The following is a 13,492-nucleotide window of genomic DNA, read 5'->3' as shown; positions in this document are numbered from 1 at the left end:
GGGGAAGGAGCGGAGAGAGAGGGAGACACAGAATCCGAAGCAGGCTCCAGGCTCTGAGATGTCAGCACAGAGCCTGACGCGGGGCTTGAGCCCACGAACCACGAGATCATGACCTGAGCCGAAGTCGGCGGTTAACCTACGGAGCTACCCGGGCACCCCTCACTTCTTAGTTTCGATGCCCAGTCCTGTGGATCATTCTCGTACAAATCTACCTCTTTGCTAACCCCCATCCAGCCTGTATTTATCAGAGGCATACCCCGTGCTGAGTGCTGTGGGGAGGTACAAAGATGAGTAAGAGGTGATTCCTGCCCTCAAGTTGTTAATAATGATGGGCTTTCTCTTCTGCCAAATTTCTTCCTATCTTAAAATGATCCTCCCCCTTCCCTCTCATTTTCTAGACTCTACTAGACTCTAATGCAAATTATAGACAGCTGTTGCTGGAGGCCTTTCTCTAACTTAGATATGCTTTATGTGGATTCATCACTTCCTGTCTGTACTTACTATTGTATACGTTTTTGTTTAATATCTTACTTTTACATATGTTAATCATAAGGTCCTCATACATACCGATTGCAGTTGGTAGGCAGTGGAGCTGTATATCTTTTGCAAATGAAAAACTTAAGGCTCAGAGAGGCTCCCACTAACCTGCTTTCTGCTTCATGGATTTGCCTGTTCTGGATATTCCATATACAAATCATATAATATGTGGCCTTTTGTGTCTGCTTTCTTTCACTTAGCATAACGTTTTCAAGGTTCATCCGTGTTGTAGTATGTATCAATTCTTTTATTCTTTTTATGGCTGAATATTCCATTTTATGGATATATTACATTTTATCCATTCATCAGTTGATGGAGATTTAGCATGTTTTCACTTGTTGGCTATTATAAGTAACGCTTCTTTGAACAATAGTGCACATGTTTTTGTGTGGACATATGTTTCCACTTTTCTTGGTTCTATACCTTAGTGGAATTGCTGGTCATACGGTAGCTCTATGCTTAAATCTTTTGAAGAACTGCCAAACTTTTCCAAAACGGCTGTACCACTTTCCCACCAGCAGTAGCTTATGTATACAGGGGTTCTGACTTCTTCACATCCTCTCCCATACTTACTGTTTTTTGTGTTTTTATTATAACCTGTCTTTTAATTACAGTATGCATCCTCCAACTCTTCTGTTTTTTTACAGGATTGTTTTTGGCTGTGCTAGGTCTCTTGCATTCCCATCTGAATTTTAAAAAATTTATTTATTTAAATTCAAATTAGTTGACATACAGTGTAGTATTGGTTTCCAGAGTAGAACCCAGTGATTCATCACTTATGACACCCAGTGTTCATCCCAACAAGTGCCCTCCTTAATGCCCATCACCCATTTGGCCCACCCCCTACCCACCACCCTCCAGCAACCCTCAGTTTGTTCTCTAAGAGTCTCTTATGGTTTGCCTCTCTCTCTGTTTTAATCTTATTTTTCCTTCCCTTCCCTTGTGTTCATCTCTTTTGTTTCTTAAATTCCACATATGAGTGAAATTATATGATACTGGTCTTTCTCTGACTTATTTTGCTTAGCATAATACACTCTAGTTCTGTCCACGTTGTTACAAATGGCAAGATTTCATTTTTTTCTTTTTTTTTTTTTAATTTTTTTTTTCAAAGTTTATTTTATTTTTGGGACAGAGAGAGACAGAGCATGAACGGGGGAGGGGCAGAGAGAGAGGGAGACACAGAATCGGAAACAGTCTCCAGGCTCTGAGCCATCAGCCCAGAGCCTGACGCGGGGCTTGAACTCCGGGGCCGCGAGATTGTGACCTGGCTGAAGTCGGACGCTTAACCGACTGCGCCACCCAGGCGCCCCAGATTTCATTTTTTCTGATCGCTGAATAGTATTCCATTGCATATATATACTACATCTTTATCCATTCATCAGTCAATGGACATTTGGCCTCTTATAATTTGGCTGTTGTTGATAGTGCTGCTATAATCATCGGGGTGCATGTGCCGCTTCAAATCAGCATTTTGGTATCCTTTGGATAAATACCTAGTAGTGCAATTGCTGGGTTGTAGGATAATTCTTTTTTTTTTAATTTTATTTTTTATTTTTTTAAATTTACATCCAAATTAGTTAGCATATAGTGCAACAATGATTTCAGGAGTAGATTCCTTAGTGCCCCTTATCCATTTAGCCCATCCCCCCCCACAACCCCTCCACTAAGCCTCTGTTTGTTCTCCATATTTATGAGTCTCTTATGCTTTGTCCCCCTCCCTGTTTTTATATTATTTGTTTCCCTTCCCTTATGTTCATCTGTTTTGTCTCTTAAAGTCCTCAGATTAGTGAAGTGATATGATTTTTGTCTTTCTCTGACTGACTAATTTCACTTAGCATAATACCCTCCAGTTCCATCCGCATAGTTGCAAATGGCAAGATTTCATTCTATTTGATTGCCGAGTAATACTCCATTGTATATCTGTACCACATCTTCTTTATCCATTCATCCATCAATGGACATTTGGACTCTTTCTATACTTTGGCTATTGTCGATAGTGCTGCTGTAAACATGGGGGTGCATGTGTCCCTTCGAAACAGCATACCTGTATCTCTTGGATAAATGCCTAGTAGTGCAATTGCTGGGTCGCAGGGTAGTTCTATTTTTAGTTTTTTGAGGAACCTCCATACTGTTTTCCAGAGTGGTTGCACCAATTTGCATTCCCACCAACAATGCAAAAGCAATCCTCTTTCTCCGCGTCCTTGCCAACAACTGTTGTTGCCTGAGTTGTTCATGTTAGCCACTCTGACAGGTGTGAGGTGGTATCTCATTGTGGTTTTGATTTGTCTTTCCCTGATGATGAGTGATGTAGAGCATTTTTTCATGTGTCAGTTGGCCATCTGGATGTCTTCCTTGGAAAAGTGTCTGTTCATGTCTTTAGCCCATTTCTTCACTGGATTATTTGTTTTTTGGGTGTTGAGTTTGATAAGTTCTTTATAGATTTTGGATACTAACCCTTTATCTGATATGTCATTTGCAAATATCTTCTCTCATTCCGTGGGTTGCCTTTTAGTTTTGCTGATTGTTTGCTTTGCTAGGGTAATTCTGTTTTTAATTTGAATTTTTAGATCGATTTGTAAATTTTTGCAAACAAAAAGCCAGTTGGGATACTGATAAGGATTGTTGATTATTGAATCCGTTGGGGAATATTACCATCTTAACAATAGCAAGTCTTCTGATCTACTAACAAGGGATGGCTTTCTTTTACTTAGATATACTTTAATTTCTTTCGACAATGTTTTGTAGTTTCTACACTAAGTTTTACATCTTGTTCAAATTATTTCTAAGTAGTTTTTTTCTTTTTGATACTATTGCAAATGTAACTGTCTCCTCAAATTTCATTTTGAGATTGATAATAGATTCTTCATATACTTTTTCTTTCCTTCATGTAATCCTCAGCACAAGTCTAGGAGGTGGCTCTCTTTGCAAATGAGGAAATAAGTTCAAAGAAGTTAAATGACTTTGCCAAGGTAGTATTTCTGGGAGTACATCTGGATGAATAAAGAGGCAGTTCACTCAACTTGACTGCAAACCCTTGAGTGATGTCTGTTCTCCCTTTGAAACCCAGGATGCCGTGCCAGGAGGGTTAGGAGGGGAATTCAGGGTGTCTCATTCCTTGAATGAGGTATTCAAGAAGGAGACTTGGATCTTGAATAGTGGTGACAGGGGTGGTGCTCCTGCCCTCTTTCTTAAGCTTTCGGGAGGTATTTGGAAATTTAGTTTGATTTAGTGATAAAAGGCCCAAGTCCAGAGTTTGAGCTCTGGCTTCACTCTTTAACTGTCTAACTCAGCAAGTTAGTCTGATTCTCTAGCTTTCATTTTCATCTTCTGTAAAGTAGAGCAGTCATAAGCCCTGCTACCTACTTCATGGGGTCATTATTAAAAAGAGTAAATCACATACTATCCATGTTCATAAAACTCAGAGCCGGGGGCCTAGCACATGGTGTTCTGTTCAGTGTTAATTGTAATCGTTCTGCAGCTTGTAGCTTGATTCTGACTCGGTTCTCATCTTTCTCTTTTCAGTACAAGTTCAGAGATCTAACTGTGGAAGAACTAAAGAATGTAAATAGGTTTTTCCCACATTTCAGATATTCCATGGACACCTATGGTAAGAGTCATAACCTCTACTATTAACTTTAGTAAATTGTGAATTATACTTAGAGAGCTACAAAATTGTAATTTCTCACTTCTCTCTTTTATCCCCTGATTTTCAACTATACTTTGTGACCTGTGGTTTCTGAGGAAATTTAAGTTAATACAATTTATATTGTATTCGTCTTCTGTTGCAGCCATAACAAATTAGCAAAAATGTACAGGCTTAAATACAGAAAACAAACTGGTGGTTGCCAGAGGGTAGGTAGGTGGGAGGGTGGATGAGTGAAAGAGAGAAAGGGGATTCAGAGTACACTTACCTTGATGAGAACTGAGAAATGTGTAGAATTGTTGAATCATTATATTGTACATCTGAAACTAATATAACATTGTGTGTTAATTATACTTGAGTATGAATAAATAAACAACAACCAATCAGCACAAATTTATTAGTAGCTCAAAAAAGCACAAGTTTACTATCTTAGAGTTCTGTAGGCTAGAAGTCCAACACCTGTCTCTTTAGGTTAGACATTTAGGCCAAAAGCAAAGTGTTGGCAGGTCTTAATTCCTTTCTGGAGGCTCTGGCAGAGAATGTAATTCCTTGCCTTTATTATTATTATTATTATTATTATTATTATTATTTAGTTTATGTATTTCTTTCAGTAATCTCTACTCACAAGGTAGGGCTTGAACTCACCACCTTGAGATCAAGAGTCACATGCTCCAGTGACTGAGACACCCAGGCACCCCGCCTTGCCTTTTTTAGTTTCTAAAGGTTAGCCATATTCTTTAGCTTGTGATCTCTTTCCTCCATCTTCAAAGCTCCAATGTTGCATGTCTCTGACCATTCTTCTGTAGTCATATCTCTGATTTTAAGGCCCGGTGTGATTAGATTAGGCTTACTACAATAATACAGAATAATTTCCCCATCACAGGGTCCTTAACTGCATCTAAAATGTCTCTTTGCCAAGTAAGATAACATATTCACAGGTACCAAGGATTAGGATATTGGACATCTTTGGAGGCCATTGTTCTGCCTACCACATAAATGGTTGAGTCTGAATTATTAATAACAAAAGTTTTAGTTATCTTGTTCACTTATAGTTACCTAAGAAAGATTTTACTTCACTGTCTTTTAAAATTTCTGACCACAAACCACACTTGAAAATGCATTTTAGGGGCCCCTGCATGGCTCAGTCGGTTGAGTGACCAACTTCGGCTCAGGTCATGGTCTTATGGTTCATGGGTTCAAGCCCCATGTCAGGCTCTGTGCTGACAGCTCAGAGCCTGGAACCTGCTTTGGATTCTGTCTCCCTCTTTCTCTGCCCCTCCCCCGCTTACACTCTCTCTCTCAAAAATAAATAAACATTTAAAAAAATTTTTTTTAATGCATTTTATATCCTGACTCCATAGACACATAACTGAAATAGTGTGTACACTCTGGCATTTTCTATTCCATTCCATTTCATTCAAAGACAAATGCTAATTGAGATTCACAAAATTGATTTTAGGACCCACAAATTAGTCAAAACACATGGTTTTCAAAAACTTATTTATATTCCATGGGAATGTTTTATATTAGAATTAGTTAGAAATGTATCTAATTCAGATTTATATATTAGAAATTTTGAGGAGTTATTGAAGTATTTCTTAGGGATAGCTAGTTAATTTCACATGTGGAAGAAATTATTAAATTCTAGCCCATCTGTGACTGGCCTCTCTTGATTAGCACCTCATTATTTGGTGCTGCATAAATGAGTGGGATCGGGGATATGACAGCTACTTTTTATTGAATGCCGGATATGTTTCCAAATGTTTTATCTACATTATCTTACATATTTTTTACAACCCAAGCTGTGAGTTAAGACAAAATTAAAAGAACAATTTCTAAATAAAACTTAAAGTATGATAATTGTGTTATTTACAATAGGAATCAAAGAGAATAAAAATGAATGAATTAAATAAGTAAAAAGTTCACAGAACAGACTGTGTGATACAATTTCATATGTAAAAAAAAGTTTATGAACTTCTTTTAATGTTTACTTATTTTTTTAATTTATTTTATTTTATTTTATTTTTTTAACACTTTATTTTATTTTTGAGACAGGGAGAGACAGAGCATGAACAGGGGAGTTTCAGAGAGAGGGAGACACAGAATCTGAAACAGGCTCCAGGCTCTGAGCTGGCAGCACAGAGCCTGACGCGGGGCTCAAACTCACGGACCGTGAGATCATGACCTGAGCTGAAGTCGGCCGCTTAACCGACTGAGCCACCCAGGCGCCCCAATGTTTACTTATTTTTGAGAGAGGGAGAGAGAGAGAGAGAGAGAGAGAGAGAGAGAGACAGACAGAGACAGCACTAGCGGGGGAGGGGCAGAGAGAGAGGGAGACCCAGAATCTGAAGCAGGCTCCAGGCTCTGAGCTGTCAGCACAGAGCCTGACACGGGGCTTGAACCCACAAACCATGAGATCATGACTTGAGCCGATGTTGGACGTTCAACTGACTGAGCCACCCAGGCGTCCCAAAAGTTTATGAATTTTTAAAAAGGGCTTCGGAAGAACATGCTAAATGGTTGTCTTTCCATAAAGGAATTATGGGCGAGTCTTACACTTTAGTTCATGTTTCGGTAACTTAATAGATTTCATCAGACATATACACTTTTAACATTAACAAAACCAATAAGATATTTTTTTTAAGTTTTTATTTAAATTCCTGTTAGTTAACATACAATGTAATATTAGTTTCAGGTGTACAATTTAGTGATTCAGTACTTACATACAATACCTGGTGATCATCCGAGCTAGTGCACTCCTTTAAAAAATATCTTATTTAAGCCATAAATCAATAAGAAAAGTGAAACTAAGTTGAAAGTTACAGAGGCACCTGGGTGGCTCAGTTGGTTGAGTGACAGACTCTTGATTTTGACTTAGGTCATGATCTCACCATTAGCACAGAGCTATCAGCACAGACCCTGCTTGGGATTCTCTTTCTCCCTCTCCCTCTGCCCTGGCCTGCTTGTGCACTCGCGCGCTCTCTCTCTCTCTCTCTCTCTCTCTCAAAATAAGTGAGCTTAAAAAAAATAAAGCTAACTTTTTTTTTCTTAATTGCATCTAAAGATTATAAAATTATAAAATCTTAAAATTGTAAAGTTGGAGTCTGGTATCTGAAAATGATTATAACTTTTATATTGTAAGGGTTAAATTGTAGTGTAGGGCTAAGGCTTAGCTTGAAAAATAACAGCTTTGTGTTGACACTGAAGGTTAAGAGATAACAGCCTTGCTTTGCTCTGGTAAACTAGGCTTCATACCCTTGTAAATTAGGCTTCACCAATTAAGGAAACAAAAGTTCAAAGAAAAGAGCATCAGAGGCAGGGTCAAGGAGATCCACTGGTTGCAACTTAGAGGCAGAAAGTCTAAAATAAACACCTCATTAGGCAGCTGCTTCTAACTCATCTGGAAACTGTTTCTTTGTTCTGTTCCCAGGTGATGATAAAACGATGTGATCGGTTATAAATTCTGTACCCCGGCTGTTCGAGGCCGCACTCTTATCAAGAGTGTTGGTCCCGATGGGTCGGCCTTGCCTCTCATTGTAATAAACTTTGTTGTGACTGTCACTGGTGCCCGTAGCATTCTGTTTCAGGAGTCGTGTGGATGCAACAATATGTGACAGTTATTTGATGATGTCCCTGAGTTTTATAGTCCTAAACTTTTTTTTCTATGTTTATTTTTGAGAGAGAGAAGGAGAGAGAGTGCACTCTTAAGTGGGGAGGGGCAGCGAGAGGGAGATAGAGGATCTGAAGCAGGCTCTGTGCTGATAAGCAGCAAGCCTGATGTGGGGCTTGAAGTCACGAACCTCGAGATTATGACCTAAGCCAAAGTCATATGCTCAACCAGCCAAGCCACCCAGGCACCCCTATGGTCCTAAAGTTCTTAAGTATGTTTTCACATTATCACATTTGATCCTTATGACCACTTTATGATGTAGTCTTGCTTTATTTTATAGATGATGAAACTGAAGGTCAAAGGGATTCAAGTAACAGCTTCAACAGGAAAGCTGCCTGTGTCTAAGTGGGGAAAGTAGGTCTAGAATCTGGAGTTTCTGTATCAAAGCCCTCTGTGCTTTCAGCTATCCTCTTGGCTTTCTAAGACAACAGTATGTGGTAATTTCCCCTTGTCAACATAGTTACAGATGTCTAGATGATGAACCTTAAAAATTAGGCGTGCTTCTGTATGTGGGTCTGTGTGTGCGCAAACTTTCATACACTTTTTTCTACTTTTGAGTGTACATTTTGGGGCTTTTATTTTTCTTCCAGTGTTCAAAGATAGTTCCCAGAAAGACCTGCTGAATTTCACTGGCACTATTCCTGTGATGTACCATGGTAAGTGTGGAAGTTGAGAAAATGTGGGAATTTTGTAAAAGAACAGTTTAACAAGAGCTTACATTTGTTTAGTCCCATAACATTCTCTAAAGTATTTTCACATATAACATGATGTACACAGAACCTTATTGCATATAGCAGAATGCTGTCCCATTCAAGGTGGCCTAGATTAATATCAACAAATTCAATTCAGTTCAAAAAATACTTAACGAGTATCAACTATGTGCCCACTAGTCTGCTAGGTGCTGGGGTACAGAGGAGAGTAAGACAGATGTTGGGGAGGAAGACCTTCCTCTGCCCTGTAGTCCTTCCAGCTGGACTTAGAATCAAATTGACATAAGACAGGTTAACAGGAGAAAATCAAATTTAGTAGGTGTGCGTAGTGGGGAATCCACACAGACATGAGATTCCAAGGACAGTGAGGGAGCATGAAGCTTTTCTGAGCTAAGGAGAGGGGAGGGACCTGCGGACACAAAAGGGAGAAAGACCACTAGCAAGAAGGGAAAGGAGATACTTGGAAAAACACAGGTTGCCCTGTTATGCAGCTAAACTCTAGGTAAAGGGGAGTCTCTTTTAATAGCTCTCTTCCAGGTACAGGCTCTTCCTCCCATTGTAATTTAGGCAGTTGAGAGGGAGGAAGAAAGCTTTTCCTGAATCTGCCAAGTTTTGATTACTTTTAACTCAAAATAATCTTTGTGCCAAAGTGGCCCATCTTGGGGCAGCCTGCCCTGGGCCCCTACACAGAGACAGGCCTGATTTTATGGACAGTTCTCTTTGCTTTCCATAGCAAAATGCAAGGATCACACCTTCTTCTCCATTACATCAGTGTTTTGATCCTCTCTGTTTCCCTCTGTATGATGTCCCCATTGTATGGGTGAAACTCAGTCTTAGCCTAGTCAAGCGAGGCTAAGACTGATACAAGCCGTATCAGACTGTATCTTGAAACTCCAGTAGGAAATTGGGGGCCATTAAAACTCAAAGAAGGCATCATATTTTCAAGTGATCTGCCTGCTATCAAGTGATAGCTAAGTGTTTGCCAAAAAACAAACAAACAAAAAATCGCTAGTTCCCCCGTTCTTAACTCTTCCTATTTGTCCAAACCTACTTCTATCAGTGTTCGAGAGGACTAACCTTTCAGGTATGTATTATAGGTGATTGCTTATATGGTATGATGTGAAGAAAACCAGTGAAGCTTTGGTTCTAATAGATATCTCTGAAGGGGTGTCTGAAATCCCACCACTAAAAACCTATTCCTGGTCTGTAATCCCAAGAGGGTTAATATCCCAAATCACTAATACATAGTGCTGTGTTTATAGAAAATACTTGGTAAATATTTGTTGCATGGTTGAGTTTATTTGATTACTGACTGAAGGGGCTTAGTAATAAATGAATTTGCTGGGCAGTTGAGAGAGGAGGTAACTAAAAAGGGATGATGAGGACCTGAAAACAAATGGGGAGTGAATGGTGGAATTTGCTCCTTTACAAAAAACTCAGCACTGTATTATAGGAAGACACTGCCCAAAAGACACCAAGGAGCTGTATTTTGGGGGACTTTTTTCAAAGTAGGTACTTCATTATGGTAGTCCTAGACTGTTAACAAACCCTTCTTAATTTCTGCCCCTCCATGATCACTCACTGCGTGAAGTTCACTCATGTTTTATTCTGCCACTGTTTATGTCCCACTATGACACCTCCTTTGGCATAGGAAATGCATAGGAATTCAGTTTGGTTTTTTTTTTTTTTATTTAAAAAAATTTTTTTTAACGTTTATTTATTTTTGAGACCGAGAGAGAGCATGAACGGGGGAGGGTCAGAGAGAGGAAGACACAGAATCTGAAACAGGCTCCAGGCTCTGAGCTGTCAGCCCAGAGCCTGACGCGGGGCTCGAACTCACAGACAGTGAGATCGTGACCTGAGCCGAAGTCGGCCGCTTAACTGACTGAGCCACCCAGGCGCCCCTCAGTTTGGTTTTTATACATAAGAATATGGTTCGAGATGGAAGTAGATGAGCAGTGAGCTGGGCTCTGCAGAAATTGCAGAATTGATTTTTATTTTCCTCCTTGTTCCTCTCCTGCCAAACTCTCAGACTCTTTTCTGGCTGCCTAGAAAACTTTACTCAGACCTGTTCCCCATTACTTGTGTTCTGCATTTATTATGATTAGATGTTAGAGAGAGAGAGAGAATTATTGCCCACCCCAGTGATTGGTTGACTGATTTCATTCCCAATTCTTACCCACCCCAATGATGTCAAGGGTAATTATATATTAACAGAGGAGCTCATCAAGTGAATCACTGCTTAATAGCATTTCGGTTTCAAAGATAGTGTGAGGGGGTAACAGTAGGGCATAAATCTCATTTTAATATCATTGGTAAAATGCCCCTCATTGGCGTTCTGCATTTCCTAAAGCCGAGGAGTTATTTCATTGATCCTTAAGCTGGATCTTCCAAGGTAGTAATGGTACCGAAGTACCTTTTTTTTTTTTTTTTTTTTTTTTTGCAGTACACTCTTTTTTCTTTGCTTTTGAGTAGAATTATATCAACTCTTTGTGATCCATATTAGTTACTTCCTGCTGATCAGAGGTCAGAATGTTACAATAATAGATACTAACTCCAGAATTTGTAAAATGTTACAATAATAGATACTATGAGGATTAAGTGGATTACCATAAGTAAAGCTCTTGGCATAGTGCCTGGCACATAATAGATGCTTAATCCTGTATTTCTTTCAGTTCTTAGTTTTATTAGTATAATAATAATAATGCATACTTGTGCTAAAAAAAAAAACTTAAAAATTGAGAAGGGATGAGGTTAAGCTTATAACTAACCTCCTACCCAGTCCTATTCCCCAGATGAATCTTCCATTGATATTTCCTTATGTGTATCTGCAGACATTTTCTGAATCATTTCTTATTATCTCTCCAAGATTGTGTGAAGGTTATGATGACACTCTTTATTCATCCACTGTACTTGAGAGATGTGTATCATCTTAATAAGTGATAGCCATCTGAATTTTATTTACAGCTAACTTAAATTATATTTTTATGATATAATTACTTCAGATCTGAGGACTCTACCAGGATTTCTGACTCTTTGGTAATGAACTCCCGAAAGCTAAGTGGGCAGGGAATGAGGCAGGGCAGTGGCTGACAGAAAAGAATGGGAAAGAAGAAAGGAAGAAGAGAGCAGAACACCAGTAGTGAAATCTTACCAGTTGGACATGGGAATCGGGCTCACCAGTTGCTTTGCGAGGCATGGGCTAGTAAAATGCATGAATGCTGCTGGGGAAGAGCATTGATGGGGGCAGCAGATCCTTGATCAACTAGGAAGATACCATCAATAGACATTTCTTTCCTTTTCTTTAATGTGTGGTATTTAACACAGAAAGCGACACCATGGAGATTTGGCTACTCCAGCTATATTATGTAACAAGAAAATTTGCCTGGCCTAGAACAGTGGCTTTCAAATGTCTTGACTGTGACCCACAATAAGAAATACTGTACTTTTATATACACAGCTAGCATACATGCATGTGCACGCACTCATATGTGTACATGTGAGTACATGTGCATTATATGTACATGTAATGTACATATGTACATTAATATATGAAACTGCCAGGGGTGCCTGGGTGGCTCAGTCGTTTAAGCATCTGACTCTTGATTTCAGCTCAGGTCACGATCTCACAGTTTGCAGGTTTGAGCCACACATTGGGCTCTGCACTGACCATGTGGAGCCTGCTTGGGATTCTCCCTCTCCCTATCTCTCTTTCTCTCTCTCTCAAAAGTAAATTAGAAAAAAAGAAACACCATAATACCTGTCATGTATTCTATTTTCTTTTCAATTCCATTTGAAAATATTGCTTGCAGCCCGCTAAATTAATTTTGTGACCCATTTATTGCGACCACTATTTGAAAAACACTCTCTAGAGAGTATGTAACATTAGACAGAATAACTGCTTTTGGAGAAATTTGATGGTGTCTCAGTACCTGTCAGTCACTTTGTGGTGCTACAATCACATGACTTTATAATCAGAATTATCTATGGATCAGTAGCTATGCCGATAGCCAAATAGTAAATACTTAGACACTATGGTGACAGATGTTAACTAGACTTATTGTAGTGATCATCTTGCAATATGTACAAATATCAAATCATTATGTTGTACGGTGAAACTGTTATGTTGTATGTCAGTTATATCTCAATTAAGAAAAATTTTTTAATACTTAGACGAAAATAGAAGAGGAGTGTTGTTCTCAGTACTGCTGATATAAAATAATAGAGCCACAAGTATTAGGGCATTTCTATAATACTGGTTTGCAATCTTAGTTGCACATTAGCATTACATGGGAAGCTTTTAAAAAATGTTGTCCATACCCCATCCCATTGGATCAGAAACTGGGAGAGTGGCATAGGTATTGGTATGTTTCCAAGTTTCTTAAGTGTTTCTAATGTGCATACAGGGTTGAGTATTGTTGTATCCTTAGAGGAAGAAACAAGATGAGAAAAGTAGCTGTCAGTGGAAGGATGATTTTCTTAGTAAGAAAAAGATTTCAGTAGAAAACAATACTTTTTTATTTATACCTGCCCTATAGTTAAACCTTCAACATGGGTTTGAAGTAAATTGCAAAAATTGCCAACCCTTCATGGTACTTACCATGTGATGTACTGTTCTAAGCATCTTACATACCTCAACTAATTTCATCCTTACAACAACCCTATGGGGTAGGAGCTATTATTACTATTTCCATTTTATAGAGGAAGGAATTGAGGCACAGACAAGTTAAATAACTGGCCTAAAATCATAGAGCTAGTAGTCGTGGGTGAAACTAGGATTTAAACGTAGGCATTCTTGGTCCCGAGCAGCCATGTTTGTAAGTATGGTGAAAGACATGCAGTAAGACTGTGAGTCCAGGAATTGACCATCAGGAGATACAATAGATACAGCTAATGGAGTTGATCAGATTTCTAGTTTAAGTTTAGTTTTTA

General features: G+C 38.9%; 1 protein-coding gene across 7 annotated transcripts in view; it reads left to right on the top strand.

Annotated features, from left to right (window-relative positions):
* The window catches only part of UEVLD (UEV and lactate/malate dehyrogenase domains), a 51,756-nt gene that overhangs the window by 4,076 nt on the left and 34,188 nt on the right, over window positions 1–13,492 (top strand). For 6 of the 7 annotated variants that reach the window (XM_019812159.3, XM_003993044.5, XM_019812156.3 and 3 more), the window contains exons 2-3: window positions 4,060–4,144; window positions 8,441–8,506. In XM_019812159.3, the coding sequence (XP_019667718.3) occupies window positions 4,060–4,144; window positions 8,441–8,506 (151 nt within the window). Of the gene's footprint in view, window positions 1–4,059; window positions 4,145–8,077; window positions 8,205–8,440; window positions 8,507–13,492 lie in introns of those variants that run through there. The other variant, XM_019812157.3, reaches the window with a different exon arrangement.

This window comes from Felis catus, chromosome D1 (genome assembly GCF_018350175.1).
Source record: "Felis catus isolate Fca126 chromosome D1, F.catus_Fca126_mat1.0, whole genome shotgun sequence".
Classification (NCBI taxonomy): Eukaryota; Metazoa; Chordata; class Mammalia; order Carnivora; family Felidae; genus Felis; species Felis catus.
Note: the sequence above shows the minus strand (reverse complement) of the source record. Positions and strands in the feature narration are given on the sequence as shown.